The 14,380-nt window shown below is 54.8% G+C and overlaps 1 protein-coding gene and 1 long non-coding RNA gene across 2 annotated transcripts; one reads left to right on the top strand and one right to left on the bottom strand.

Annotated features, from left to right (window-relative positions):
• Positions 1-1,702: 1,702 nt before the first annotated feature.
• On the top strand, positions 1,703-4,298 carry LOC309580821. Its single transcript, XR_014227007.1, has 3 exons — positions 1,703-1,903; positions 2,179-2,280; positions 3,577-4,298. It is a non-coding gene; the product is annotated as an uncharacterized lncRNA (long non-coding RNA).
• A 210-nt stretch (positions 4,299-4,508) lies between these two features.
• TMEM268 (transmembrane protein 268) lies at positions 4,509-14,380 on the bottom strand (the record flags this gene model as incomplete). Its single annotated transcript, XM_082295311.1, has 8 exons — positions 4,509-5,097; positions 5,825-6,010; positions 6,926-7,003; positions 8,713-8,823; positions 10,025-10,174; positions 11,253-11,360; positions 12,502-12,611; positions 14,281-14,380. The coding sequence occupies 8 exons, from the start codon at positions 14,378-14,380 to the stop codon at positions 4,918-4,920; spliced, it is 1,023 nt and encodes a 340-aa protein (XP_082151437.1). The 3' UTR covers positions 4,509-4,917.

The following is a 14,380-nucleotide window of genomic DNA, read 5'->3' on the forward strand; positions in this document are numbered from 1 at the left end:
TGCTGCAAGAAGCAGCACAGGGGAGCACCTGCAGGTGTGGGAGAACACGGAGAGGAGATGATCTCGCCCAGGAGACCTCGGGCAATGCCCAGCGGGGCAGCTTCTCCTCCCGGGCCTCTCACCACCCATCTTTTCTCTTTATCTTAGCACCATCTAGAGGGATGTGCCTGCACACCCGGGGCAGCCGCTCCACGGTGAGGAGAACACCCACACACGGGGTGTGGAGTCGGGGGGAAGCCAAACCTCAGAGGAACAGTTCATTCCTCCAGCCACCTTTGCTGTTTGCTTCAGCACAAGCTGCAATCATCCCCCTGGACCTCTGGGAACTGGAACGGTGGGTCCTCCAGAGGGATTGGAGGTTGGGAGGGCCAGGGGGGAAGCCTGGAGGGTCTTGCTCAGGGTTTGGGGGTTTTTCTTGATTTCTTTTTTTTTTTAACACCTGCAGATCTTGCATCACCTACAGATCTCGCAGGCTTCAACAGAGGTGCAGTTCTGTGTCCAGTTCTGGTCTCCCTGGAGTGGAACCAGTGGAGGTTTTGGAGAGGAGGAAGGGCCTGGGGCATCTCCGTGCCCAGGAAAGGCTGAGGGAGCCAGGGCTGCTCAGCCTCGAGGGGAGCCCCAGCTGAGAGGGGCCCTCAGCCCTGGCTGTCCCTGGGTGTCCCTGGGTGTCCCTGGCTGCAGGGAGGGCTCAGGGCAGGGCCCAGGCTCTGCGCCGGGGCCCAGCAGTGGCACCAGAGCAATGGGCAGGGACTGATCCCAGGAATTCCCCCTGCACAGGAAGCAGAACTTCCACCCTGGGCAGTGCCCGAGGCCTGGGCAGAGACCAGAGAGGCTGTGGAGTCTCCCTGACTGGAGATATTCCACTGTCAGGGGCAATTCCTGCACTCTATTGACCCCATCTCTGACCAGCCTCACAATCCCAAAGCAAGGCCATGGAAAGCAAAGTCCAACCTGCCTGGAGCAGAGCCTGGTGCAGAGATAGGAAGGGAAGCACCTTGCCCTGGCCAAAGAGCACAGCAGGAGCTTCCAGAATTCACCTGACTGGGATTAAGGAGCACAGAGGAGCACAAACGGCAGCAAGGTCTGTCAAAGGATGCACTAAACTTCCATTTCTTCAGTAACTGGCTTTAGTGAGGACTAAATCAGTGCTCCGGAAGTGGAATGGGGTGAAAACCCTGGAAAAATCAAGGACAATCCTCTGCCTACATTTTGTCTGTTAGGGATGTCACCCTTACCTCCCCCCTCATACAGTGGGTATAAAAGGGTTTGAAGGTCTGACCGGGGGACAAATAGTGGAAGGTGTCCTTGCCCACGGCAGAGGGGTTGGAACTGGATGATCTTTAAAGTCCCTTCCAACCCAAACCATCCTGTGATCCTAAAACTGTCTCTGCAGCATTGAGAGAGCAGCAGCAAAGGAGAGGAAAGGGCACCAGCACAAGCTCAGTGCCCACTGCAGGGACCCTCTCCAGCCCAGTTCAGGATCACAGCACAAGGTTCGCCTCCCACATCCCAAATCCAGCTCCTCCAGCGCCCACAAAGCAACATCAGCAACCCCTCCAGCCAAGGCCAGGTCACCTTTTATTTTTCCCTCGCTCAAACCTCGGAGCAGCTGCCCTGAGCCAACACTGCGAGCGCTTTCTCCTTTCCGGGCGGAGCAGGGATCCCATTCCCGGGCAGGGATCCCGGGGGCAGCGCCGGGCTGAGCCGTGTTCCCGCATGTGACCGGGCGTTCTGGGAGCAGCATCCCCGTGGGAGGGAGGCAGGGAGGGACGGAAGGAGGAAGCCGGGCTGTTGAGTCAACACTGCAGAGCTGCCTGCGAGAGGAGAGAGAGGGAGAGCCGGGCTGGTTGCGAAGGACAGATTTGCTGAGCCCACGAGAAAATGGTTTGAGTAATAATCAACGGTAAGGAAACCTCTGGTTTGAGGAGAGAGCTTGGAGGGTAAATACTCTGCATATTTCATGGCCTTGGCTCGTGGGGGGAGCCAGGCTGGTGCTGGAGGGGTTTGGAGCACAGCCAGGACGGCACGCACAGAAACCAGTGGCGTTTATCCTGGTAAATCCAGTCCCCTCCACTCGCTCTGCTGCGGGTCCCGCTCCGGGCTGCCTGGGGAGGCTGGTTTGGGGTAGCTGCTGTTTCCCAGTGCCGCAAGGGTCTCCCGTGTCCCCTTCCCCCCCAGCCTGCCGCTATGTGGCCGGGAAGATGAGGACCCTGTGCAGCCGGGAGCCCCGGGAGCCACCGCCCTGGCCGGAGCAGGCTGCGCCCCAAAGCCACCACCGGAGTAAGTGTGGGCTCGTGGGGACAGGGACATCCAGGCCCCTCATCCCAAACCTGCTGGGATGGGGGGCCCAGGACTCACCCGGGCTCAGTCAGGGGTGGGGGGCACCTCCCCATTCCCCTCTGGGCACCCAGGACCGGGTAGAAGTTGCAGAAGTTTCTGCTCTCCCCGCGCTGGGTTTTGTTGTTAAATGTCATTACAGCCCCTGGCAAAGGGGAGGAGCGAAGAGCAGCCTTTGGGAGGGGGGACAGACGTGCTTTGGGGTGGGATTAGAGGGACAAGAGGATGTCACCTGCTCCCACAGAGCTCTGTGTCCCTGGGACACTCTGTCGTTCAGGCCCCTGCTAAACACCAAAATACAGCACCCCACACCCAGCTGGCAACGAGAGAGCCCTGTCCTTGCTTCCCAGTCTTCCCTCCCTGGCCCATTTAAACCACATATTTAAACCAGGATGACTCTGCAGATACAGCAGAGCCCAAATTTGGCACGGTAGCTACAGCAAGGATCATCCTGGCTCCTCTCCCTGCCTCAGCCGAGACATGGAAATTTCTCCAGCATCACCTGACTGCACTGCTCCGGTGTCAAAGCTCCGTGTCAAAGTGAACTCAGCTTTGAGCAGCAGGCAGAGCAATCTCAGCATGGCAGGGATCTGCCCCGCCAGTACGGGTTGCACTGGTTCGGCTGAGTCACTGCCGGTGGCTCCTGAGCAAACATTCCCAGAGCTGCAGCCAGGCGGGAGCACATCCCGGGCAGCTGCCACGGCGGTCAGGGTGTGCCCGTCACCTTCTGCCTCTGCCAGCAGCTTGGAGCTGGCCCTGGAGACTCCAGGGAAGGTGTAGGGCTGAGCCATTCCCTTCCTGCTGCTCCCATGAGCTGTGTGGGATGGGAGGAAAGGGAATTGTGTGCTCAGGGGGTCCCTATGAAATATCCAGAATTTCACCTGTCCCCTAAAGTAAGAGCTGGATCCATCATGGGGAAGGGAAAGGGGATGTCTCCCCTCACTAATGCCTTCATTAGGTGCATGTGGAGAGGCAGGAGGAAGGAGCAGCTCCCGCCTCGCTGTGGGAGCCAGGATTTAGCAGAGACTCCAGGAGGATCAGGGCAAGCACTCGGATGTAGCAGCGAGAGGAATCAAACTTCTCCTTTGAGCAAAGTTCAGCTCCTTTCTACAGTTAATTGCTGGGTGTTTAATTGCAATCAGGGTAGCTGAGGTTTTCAGAGGACCTTCCTGTACCTCCCAGAACCTTTCCCCTTGGTTAATCCCGAATCCCTTTTCTCCCATCCTTGTGCATTTGCAGATGTAAAGGCAGAGCTTCCAGCGCCCCCTGAAGCAACAACCTCACTCCCCAGCAATACCAAACCCATCCAATGCAGGTCCTGACGATAAAAGCCCTCGTGGTCCTCCCATGAAGGCCACGAGATTTCTTCCCACTGATTTTTGCTGGAAACCCTGTATCCCAGGGATTGGAAAACATCAGCAAATCCCTGCTGTATCTGCTCTCGGCACAGAAACCCATTGATAGAAAATGTCCTCCTCAGTCTCTCGTGACCAGAATTTTCTAGCTGGCAGGAAAAAAAAAAAAGAAGATTCCCAAAGTGTATCAGATGCTCCTGGCACCTGTGGGAATGTGGGAACACCATGGAATATCAGGGGAGGAGCAGGAGCCATTGCATCCCAGCAGCAAATCACATTTTTTTACTGTGAGACCAAACTGTGCTCCCAGTGACATTGGTACAACTTCAGGCAATTTCCATAAAGGCAAAATCAGTTCCTGAGCTGGAATAAGGAGTCTCGGAGCTCTGGTGTGTGGGAATCCCTATCCCTGTGCCCAGCCAGCACCCAGGGGATGTGCAGCACCCCCAGAGCAGAGGCCGCAGGGACCACAGCAGGATGTGCCCCCAAGCCCTGCACTGTCACAGAGCAATGACAGCAGAACCCCAAACCCCACACACGTGGGGGGGACTCTGCCCGACCCCCTCCTGTGACAGCTCAACCACAAGTAAAGGTGGATGGAAAGCAGCTGGTTGGGAGTGTGGTGGTTTTTCTCCTGGAATGGGTTTGGTGTCACTGCAGTGCTCGGGATCATGTGTTGGCAGCATGGGGGGATAAGGGGATCATATGGGGGCTCATTAGGGGATCATGTTTTGGGGGGTCACTGATAAGGGGATCATGTGTTGGGAGGCCACTGCTGAGGGGATGGTGTTGGGGGCTCAGGTAAGAAGAGATGGATCTTTCTCACCATTCCTGGTGACAGAAACAACGGGAGAGGGAGCAGAGTCATCCTGCACCCTTGGGAAGAGCCAAATGCAAGTTCCTGCTGCTCCAGGGCTCAGCCTCTTGCTGCCACCTTTGCTGGTACAAGGTTGTGTGAGGGGTGATGGTTGGTGGCAGGAGGGTTTGGACACAAACAAGTCCCAGGCTGTCCCTGGGTTCTGTCTGACCCCTGGGGCAGCTCCTCCACGCCGAGCTGGAGGGCAGGAGGTCTCCAAGGTGAGCAGCTCTCTGGCCTGTTTTATGAGAGCCCTGTGTCCACTCATTCACCCAGGACAGGGAATTAGAGCTCTCTCCTCCGCCCCACAGCTTCTCCACCCTGGTGTGTGGGGACAGCTTTATTTTGGTGTTATCCAGCCCCCTCTGGTCACCTGCCCCTGACCCAGCTGTGGCGGCTGTGGAGCACCGTGGTCTGGATGAACTGGCAGAGACAGGGAACGCTGCTGTGCTCCACGTGTCCCCCTGCCCCGGCCCGAGGGAGCCGGCCCGTGACCAGGAGCCGGACGTAGCATCCACTGAAGATCACCAGGAGCTGCTGGGCCATCGCCTGGAAGGAGCAAGAGAGAGGTCAGAGCAGGGCATCCCTGTGGGCAGGGCAGAGGAGACATCAAACACCATTTTCTCCCTGCTTCAAGGACTGTCCAGCTCTGCCAGGAGCAGGACAGCAGCCAATGGCACGGATAACTGTCCCAGATCCCCTTCTGGCCAGCAGTGCTGTCCCCACAGGGGGGTGACACCGAGCGACCGCTGGCCCGCGGGTGGCCCTGGGGACCTGCCCGCTCTGTCCCTGCCTGTAGACAGCCAGAGAGCCTCAATCTGCAGGGATGTCACCTGCACTGTATTCACTCAGCAACAGTGACAGGAAAGCTGCAAAATAAATCAAAATCATCCCTTTGGTAGCTCCATGCTGAGCGGGAATCAGGACACATTTGTTGCTCAGTGTGGCACAAGTCTTTGAAGGCACTTTCCATGGAGGAAACAAAGGCTGGGCACATCCAGGGCTCAGCCCCAGCCTGGGCAGGGGCATCAGGGCCCTGGGTAGAGGTTTTCTACCAAACAGGACTCTTGGGACCAGCAAGGAAAAGCCCAATCCATGAATTCCTCAAGGATGAAGCCCCAGCTGCTCAGCAGTGCCAGGGCTGGAGAAGTGTATGTGGACTTCCAGGTACTTCTGCCAGAGAAAAAGGTGTCCCCTGTGGCTGGGATGAGTTTTGGAGCTGAGATACCTCGGGGGGGTGATTTGGTGCCTCTGTCAGGGGGATATTTGCCCTCACCTCGGGTGAGCCCTCGGGGATGAGGCGCAGGAGCTCATTGCAGGTCACAGGATCTTTATTCAGGGTCCCCCCGCTGGATAAAAGAGGGGACTCTTCACATGGAGCCTCCTCCTCCCTCCCCAGCTCAGGCTGAACCACCACATCCATGACCACACAGAGCTGGTCCAGGCTGTGCCTCAGGCCTGCCTGGAAGAGAAGGAGATTTTGGGGCTCTCCAAAGGCAGGCAGCACTGGTGTCCTGAGGAGAGCCTTTACAGGGCACCAATTCCTCCTGCATGGATTTAACTCCGGGATTTCCCATCCCAGGCAGCAGTGGTGCCCTGAGCACTGAGTTTAAAAGGCACAGTTTCCTCCTGCACATTTTTCACTCCTGGGAACCGTGCCTGGCACTTGGAGCTGGGTGTCCATCCCATGGCCTGGCTGCCCTCAGCTGCCTCTTGTGCCAGTGACTGCTCCCAGCACCACGGTCACAGCCTGGCATGGAGAATCTTGTCTTTAAAAACAGAGCTCTCTCACCCCCTGTGTGAATCAGGGCATTGCAGTCCATCCCTGAGCTGCAGCTTTCAGGGAGATGAGCAGCCTGGAGATTTTTGGAGGGCTCTCACCTCTCATCCCACAAAGGCAGTTCACTGGGTATTTATATACCCACAGTATATTTTCTGAATATATATTCTGAGTAAATAACATTTTCTGAAGGCCAAGAGGACAGAATTTTTATAGAATTAACTCAACCCAGCACTTCCTGCCCCTCCAGGCTATCCCACTTATTCCAGGAGGACAGCTCAAGGTGTCAGCTGTTCCAAGGTGTGCCACGTGCTTCTAAAATTTGCCTTTCATTCCTGATGACTTTCCATCATTAAAGCTGTGCAGTTAATTATCCAGACACCCACATTCCACGGGGTCTGGATGAATTCCTGCTGGGCTGGGCATGGACAGGTGCACTTTATTCACCTCCCAGTCTGCCCAGCTCCCAGGGCACAGTGGGAGAACCTCACCAGGGCACCCAAACACTCATTTATCCTTTCCCACCTCCATCCCAGCAAATCCAGGGCTTAGGGAAGGCCCTGCCCATGTCCCCAGGCTGTCCCCACTGTCCTTTACCTGTGTTCCCTGCAGCTGAGTGATGTGGGCTGCCAGGGCCTGGAGGCAGCGCTCGGGGCTGAAGTGCACAAACCACAGCTGCAAGGGGCAGGTCAAGGAAGGAATCTCTCCATGCTTCCCTCTCCCAGCCCTGGGGACGGTGGGATGGGCCTTGCAGGGAGCAGAGCTGAGGCAGGTGGTGCCCACGGGGTGCTCAGGGCAGCCAGGACCCAAATTACAGAGCCATGGGGTGGTTTGGAGCCAGGAGGGTCTGGGCTAAGAGGGAAGGGAAGGGAAGGGAAGGGAAAGGAAGGGAAGGGAAGGGAAGGGAAGGGAAGGGAAGGGAAGGGAAGGGAAGGGAAGGGAAGGGAAGGGAAGGGAAGGGAAGGGAAGGGAAGGGAAGGGAAGGGAAGGGAAGGGAAGGGAAGGGAAGGGAAGGGAAGGGAAGGGAAGGGAAGGGAAGGGAAGGGAAGGGAAGGGAAGGGAAGGGAAGGGAAGGGAAGGGAAGGGAAGGGAAGGGAAGGGAAGGGAAGGGAAGGGAAGGGAAGGGAAGGGAAGGGAAGGGAAGGGAAGGGAAGGGAAGGGAAGGGAAGGGAAGGGAAGGGAAGGGAAGGGAAGGGAAGGGAAGGGAAGGCCCAGAGAGCAGCCAGTCCCTCTCCCTCACCTCCTGCAGCCTGGGATAACCCTGGCTCACTGCCCATCACTCATCTCAGTGACCCTCCACCTAAATAAACTGTGGGGCACAGTGACTTAGCTGCCCTAAACCCCTTCCTGCTTTCCCTTTATTTCTAGGGAGTCACTCCATTTATTTTTGACAAAATTGCTCATGCTCGGTGCTGCTCTGAGGACTGAGAGTTTTCCATGAGCAACGTTTGTTGGGGATGTGAGTCCTGCCAGCTGCAAGGCGGCCAGAGCTCTGCCCTTGTGCACCTGCTGCACCTGCCAGCAGCACAGGGATCAAGGAAATGTGAAATCCAGAGGGTTAGAATGGATCTGACAACGGAGCAGACAGAGCAAGTGTAAATCCCTGGCTTATTTGCTGCTCTCAGGCAGTTTTGGGACAGGTAGGTAAAGGTGAAGGTTCCTTGGATTAGTCCTCTAATGGACTCTGCTGGCCTGAATAAATGTGGAATTCAGGTTTATAAATGTGGAATTCAGGTTTATAAACATGGAATTCAGGTTTATAGGGGTTTCCTCCTCATCCTGAATGACTTTGCCCTCCTGCAGTGCTCCCTGTCCCTTTCCCTGCTTCACCCTGGCTTCCCTCTCCATTTGAATTTCAAGCCTCTCTCTGTGTTTCTCTCACCTTCCTTTAACACCTTCACGGAGTCTTAAAACTCTCTTCATTCCCTTAAATCCCTGTCTAGTCCAGAAAAATCATCTCTGAAAATCAGCAGACGAGCCCAGGGATGGGGATTTTGGTTTTCTCCACGTTCGAGTTTTGGGGGACTGTTTGCTTTTTCTCCCTCTTGGTTCTTTTTGGGTTTGGTTTTTTTTTTTTTTGCCATAGGAACTTTGCCATCACTCTGCCTGTAGGCAGAATCATCAGCGTCACAGAAGTATAACATATTTTTAGGAATAATTGTCTGCCCTAAGGAATCCCATTTCAATCCTTTAGACTCATTATTTCCAGTCACCTCTGGGCATATCTCAATGCCCACTTGCAGGAGAAATAAAAACTTCCCAGTTCCTTGTGCCATCCCATAGGAGACAAACCAGATCCTAGGAATCCCAGCCTCTGGATCACAACAGCAAGCAATACCTGCAGAGCAGGAGGGATCTGACCAATTCCCAGCAAAAAAGGATACTTGAAGGACGTTGTGTGGCCCATCCAGGACACCTGTAATGCCCAGGATTACGCTGTGCTTGATAAAGATTTCATTGACAGCTGCCAGCCTCACGTCTGTGTTCACGTTCAGCTGTTACAAGAATGCGAGGGAAAATAACCCAATCCACAGCAAAAGTCTACAAACTGCAGCTGGATAATCCCAAATACTGCAGCTCTGAGAGGAAAAGGCTGGAATTGATTTCCAGGGTCCTGTTCTCCCTTTCATGCCCTGGCAATCTCCTTTCCCAAACCTCTGCAAACCCCCCCATTTGCCTGGTTTCCTCTTGGAAGAGTCATTTGCTCCAAATCCCCCTCTGGATTTTGAATCGAGCCTTTCCAATATTATTCTTCAGCCAAATAAATGGTGCCAGTAATGCCAGGAGCAGCAGGGAATGCAAGGGAATCATCAGGAGCAGGGCAGGAGCCAGAGCTGCTGTGGGAGCACAAACCCCACTCTGCAAGGGTTGGTCTGCGGAGTGACCTCATTGTGGCCTCTCAGGGCTTAAAGGGGCTCCAGGAGAGCTGGAGAGGGACTTGGGATGAGGGGTGGAGGGACAGGACACAGGGAATGGCTTCCCAGTGCCAGAGGGCAGGGATGGATGGGATATGGGGAAGGAATTGTTCCCTGGGAGGGTGGGCAGGCCCTGGCACAGGGTGCCCAGAGCAGCTGGGGCTGCCCCTGGATCCCTGGCAGTGCCCAAGGCCAGGCTGGACATTGGGGCTTGGAGCAGCCTGGGACAGTGGGAGGTGTCCCTGCCCATGGCAGGGGGTGGGATGATATAAACTTTGAGGTCCCTTCCAACCCAAACCATTCCATGATTCTGTGATTCCATAAATCCTGCAACTGCACACTCCATCCTGCTGGAGAATCTCAAATAAATTGGCTTTTCCTGTTCATATCTGCATGTAGCCAGTGGAGTTTCCTTAACGAGGAAAATTCAGTGCACAGTAAATGAAATTCACTCCAGAAGGCTCCAACACCCACCCCAGGATGGAGCAGGCACAGAATGGGATGAGCTTTAAGGTTCCTTCCACCCCAAACCAGTCTGGGATTCTCTGATTCCCTGATTTCCAGCAGCAGGACGTCTGAGCCAGCCTGAGCAGCTCCAACACTTCCATGTCAAGCATTCCATCCCCTCCCTTGGCTGCAGAACATCCCTTGCCTTCCCTGAGTGCTCTAAAAATATTGCTTCCTCCCTGGATCATGTCATTGCCTGCAACTAGGGAATGACCCAGCAGGAGGAATCCTGCTCCCCTCTCTCCACATCCCCACACCAGCAGCCTCCCCTCACCTTCCTCTGGTGGTGATCAATGACCAGGATCACCAGTACAGTGACAGCCAGGGCCACCAGGGTCACCAGCACGCTGGCCCCCCAGTAGCGTCCCAGGGGACTCAGCTGGAGCGTGGAGTAAAGGTTTGTCCAGAGAGAGATGTAGAAAACCTGGGAAAAAATAGAGAGGCTGGTGAGAGTCACAAAGCCATGAAAGTGAGAAAAGTCATGGGAAGAAGAAAATAACAGTCCCTTCTCCCTCATAAATTAAGTCCCACGAGATTTTTTCAGAGGGTGAGAAAGGACAGAAGCTCTTTCCAATAATAAATAGAGGAAAGAAAGGACTGGAAGGACTGAGGGAGCCCTAGTTTATTTTAAAAAAATCACCACTCACCAAAGACAAAGAGTGAATTATTAATGATGATTCAGCCCTAGGAAGGATTTCAACAGAGTTCTTCCACTGAGATAAGAAATGTACTCACTGAGGCATATTGATAATAATTCTCAGAGTCCCTGGATTTAGAAAGTTCCTATTTCGAGGTGGTGCAGAGACCACTCCTTTACAAGACTGACACAGGGCTCAAGGGCTGTGTTAAAGTCAGGGAAAACTGGATTCCCTCCCTTCCCAGAGCATGGATTTGGGCAGGAGATTGCCTAGGAGCAGGTGGGGGACATGTAGGGCACAGCATCATCTCATAAGGACACAACTCAGGTGCACCAGACCCCTCACAGCACTGAGCGCCAATTCCCACAGTATCAGTGAGAGGAGATTTGTATAATGGCTATTCAAAACTAAAAAAGGAATTAAAACAGGGATTTGGGTTGGATCACACCCTCAGCACACTGCAAAGCACCAGCCTCACAGCAGATGCTCATGGTTGGGTCTCTAGAGGAGTTTCTTTCACCAGAAGAAGACAAACAAGACCAAAAGTTGACTGATTTGCTGGTCTAAATGAGCATCAGGACTAGAACACCTTCAGATCTTTAAAATCAAGTTACAAACCAGGTCTGGTTTAGGTACTGCCAGCTCAGCATGTGCTGGTCACCGACAGCCTGCTCTGCTGGGACTGCCAGCAAGGGGGTGGAGAGAGGGCCTTGCCCTCCATCCACAGGAATTCTGTGAGCTGGGATTGCCAAGGGAACCCACCAGGAATGTGTCAGAACCAGGATTTGCTCCCCAGCCAAACCCCGCTCCCTCAGTGGGCACGAGAACCCCGGTGCCAGGCCAGGCAGCCCACGGTGCCCTCACCACAGCCATGGCAATCTGGAAGGCCCTGGAGCTGTAGAACAGGTAGCGCCTCACTTCAGGCCTCAGGACACCCTCCTGGAGCAGCCTTCTCCACGGATCCGCCGGCACCTGCCCGGGAGCAAACACAAAACCAGAGCCACCCTCCAGTTTGGGCTCCAGTTCCCAGCAGAACCAGACGGGCAAACCTCGTGGGGCACTGCAACCCGAATCTGTGTCCCAGAGCTCCCTCCCACAGGGAGCACCTCCAATCCCACCCACAGAGCTGCCACAGAGCCAAAACTTGTGTTCCTGTCTCAGGTGCAGGGAGTAAAATCTGCCTGGGAAAATCACAAGGGGAAAAAAAAAAGCCTTTTTGTGACAAAGGACATGACAAGACATTGTCCCAGGGATGCTCCGCCCTATCAGAGTGAATTTCAAGCAAAATTCACTCCAAACTATCTTCAAAGAGTTTCTTCACTGAGGTTTAAGCTGAGTTCATCCCAGCTGACTTCCAGCCCACTGGGAATAGACTTAAGTTGGACTGAAACAAGCGACAGCAATGTGCCTTGGTGGCCAAGAAGGCCAATAGCATCCTGGCCTGTATTAGGAATTGTGGGGCCAGCAGGAGCAGGGAGGTCATTCTTCCCCTGTACTCGGCACTGGTGAGGCCACATCTTGAGTGCTGTGTCCAGTTCTGGGCCCCTCAGTTCAGGAAGGACGTTGAGATGCTTGAGTGTGTCCAGAGGAGGGCAACAAGGCTGGTGAGGGGCTTGGAACACAAGCCCTGTGAGGAACAACTGAGGGAGCTGGGGTTGTTTAGCCTGGAGAAAAGGAGACTCAGGGGTGACCTTATTGCTCTCTACAACTCCCTGAAAGGAGGCTGTAGACAGGGTTGGTCTCTTCCACCAGGCAGCAACTGACAGAACAAGAGGACACTGTCTCAAACTGCATCAAGGAAGGTATAGGTTGGATATTAGGGAAAAGGTTTTCACGGGAAGAATAATAAAGTACTGGAATGCCCAGGGAGGTGGTAGAGTCACCATCTCTGGATGTGTTTAAAAACAGACTGGACGTGGCACTTGGTGCCATAGCCTAGTTGAGCTGTTAGGGCATGGGTTGGACTCAATGATCTTGGAGGTCTCTTCCAACCTCGTTATTCTGTGATTCTGTGACTCTCAAACCAAAAAAACCCCAAAGCCATTTGCTGCATTTGTGGGTGTAAATGCAAATGATGCAAATCCAGCTGGAATTACCTCCCAGGGGAGCTCACCTGGACACCGAGGGACTGCAGCTTCTCGGCACAAAGGTCCATGTCGAAGGAGGAGCTGGGGCAGGTGTTGTCCACGCTGAGCACCAGCAGCACCCGGCCTTGGGGGGGTTCTGCAAGAGCCCAAAGGAGCTGTGAGCACAGGACTGGGGGGGTTTTATCCCACAGCCAAGGAGCACCTGGCAAAGGGGAGGCTGAGAGCACAAAGCACCCTGGTGTGTTTTAAACAGCTCCAGAATCCCTTCCTTGGGCATTGCTAAGGAGCTCTGGAAGCAGCCTGAGACGCCCCTGTAAGGAAACAAACTGCAGAGAGGGAGGAAAGTCCAAAAACATCCCAGGAGGGAGCAGCCAGAGATAACAGGAGATAACACCATGCTCTGATCTGCAGCACAACCATGTCCTGCCCCAACAACCCCTGACTGGGAGGACTCAGGCTGCTGGGTGATGCCAAGGCTCATTTCCCTCTTAGAGACCCCCCCATTGCCCACCCACCACAAAAACCAACTTCAGCGATTAATTAAAGTGTTTTCCAGGAATCCCATTGCTTGGGAATGTGGCAGGGCTGCCCTGGAGCACCCACAGATCCTCCAGCAGCATTCCTGGAGCGTGGCTCTGCTCAAGGCTCCTCCAGTGTCAGCTTGGGCCAGGATCAGAGATGCATCCTAGAGACTCACTCATGTTAGGAGCCTAAAAAGTGTGAGGACAGCCTGTCCTAGATTTGAGGAGCAGCACAGGAGAGCTGTGATCTCCAGGCAGCCCATCTGGCATCACCTAGAGCTTACACAAGCTGTGCTACAGCAAGAGGAAGAGTTTGGGTCAAAAGAAGTGGCTGGTTCAGCTGAGATCCTGCTTTGCTGAAAGGTTTCACCCAAATTTCCTTCCCCTTTGCAGCTCCAAGGTCAGCCAGGTGTCCCTGGGCTGCTCCTGGACACACTTTGGGCAAAAAGGGGCCCTGCTGGAGGGTGCAGGGGGATGTGAGTGAACAGCCATCCATGGCTCTGCCTTCTGCCAGGCTGCTCCAAGCCCCCATCCAGCCTGGCCTTGGGCACTGCCAGGGATCCAGGGGCAGCCACAGCTGCTCTGGGCACCCTGTGCCAGGGCCTGCCCACCCTCCCAGGGAACAATTCCTGCCCAATCTCCCATCCATCCCTGCCCTCTGGCAGTGGGAAGCCATTCCCTGTGTCCTGCCACTCCAAACCCTTGGAAATTGTCTCTCTCCATCTTTCCTGCAGCTCCTTCAGGCCCTGCAAGGCCACACTGAGGTCACCCCAAAGCTTCTCCTCTCCAGGCTGAACAATCCCAGCTCTCCCAGCCTTTCCTCCCAGCAGAGCTGCTCCATCCCTCTGATCCCCCTGGAGCCTCCTCTGGCCTCTCTCCAGCAGCTCCAGGTCCTTCCTGTGCTGGGCCCCGGGGCTGGGGCAGCTCTGCAGGTGGGGTCTCACCTGAGCACAGGGGCACAGGGGCACAATCCCCCTGCCCTGCTGCCTCAGCACAGGTCAAGTTTCCCAAAGATTTCCTGACTTCAAAGGCCAAGAGGAGAGGACTTGCAGGGGGCTGCATTTCAATTGGTCAATTCACTCATTCCTGCACATCAGGCATTCCAAAAAAAAACCCCAAAGCATCTCCATCCCCTTCCCAAATTGCTGAAACATCCACAATGTTTGGGTACTTTGGCAAGTGAGATGCTGTTAAAGAGCGTCTTTGATAAAATCTGTCAGTGGTTATTTTAGGGACACTGAGCTCAGATCTGCCTCTCCCCTTATCAACAAGCTGCTCCCTTACCTGTCACCCACTGCAGGGCTCCTTCCTTGAAATCACTCTTGCAGTAGGGGAGGGAGGATCCATTTTTCTCAGTTCCACCAGTTTGGCTTTTCTGGGCCAT

This window comes from Coloeus monedula, assembly GCF_965178545.1.
Source record: "Coloeus monedula genome assembly, chromosome: 21".
Classification (NCBI taxonomy): domain Eukaryota; kingdom Metazoa; phylum Chordata; class Aves; order Passeriformes; family Corvidae; genus Coloeus; species Coloeus monedula.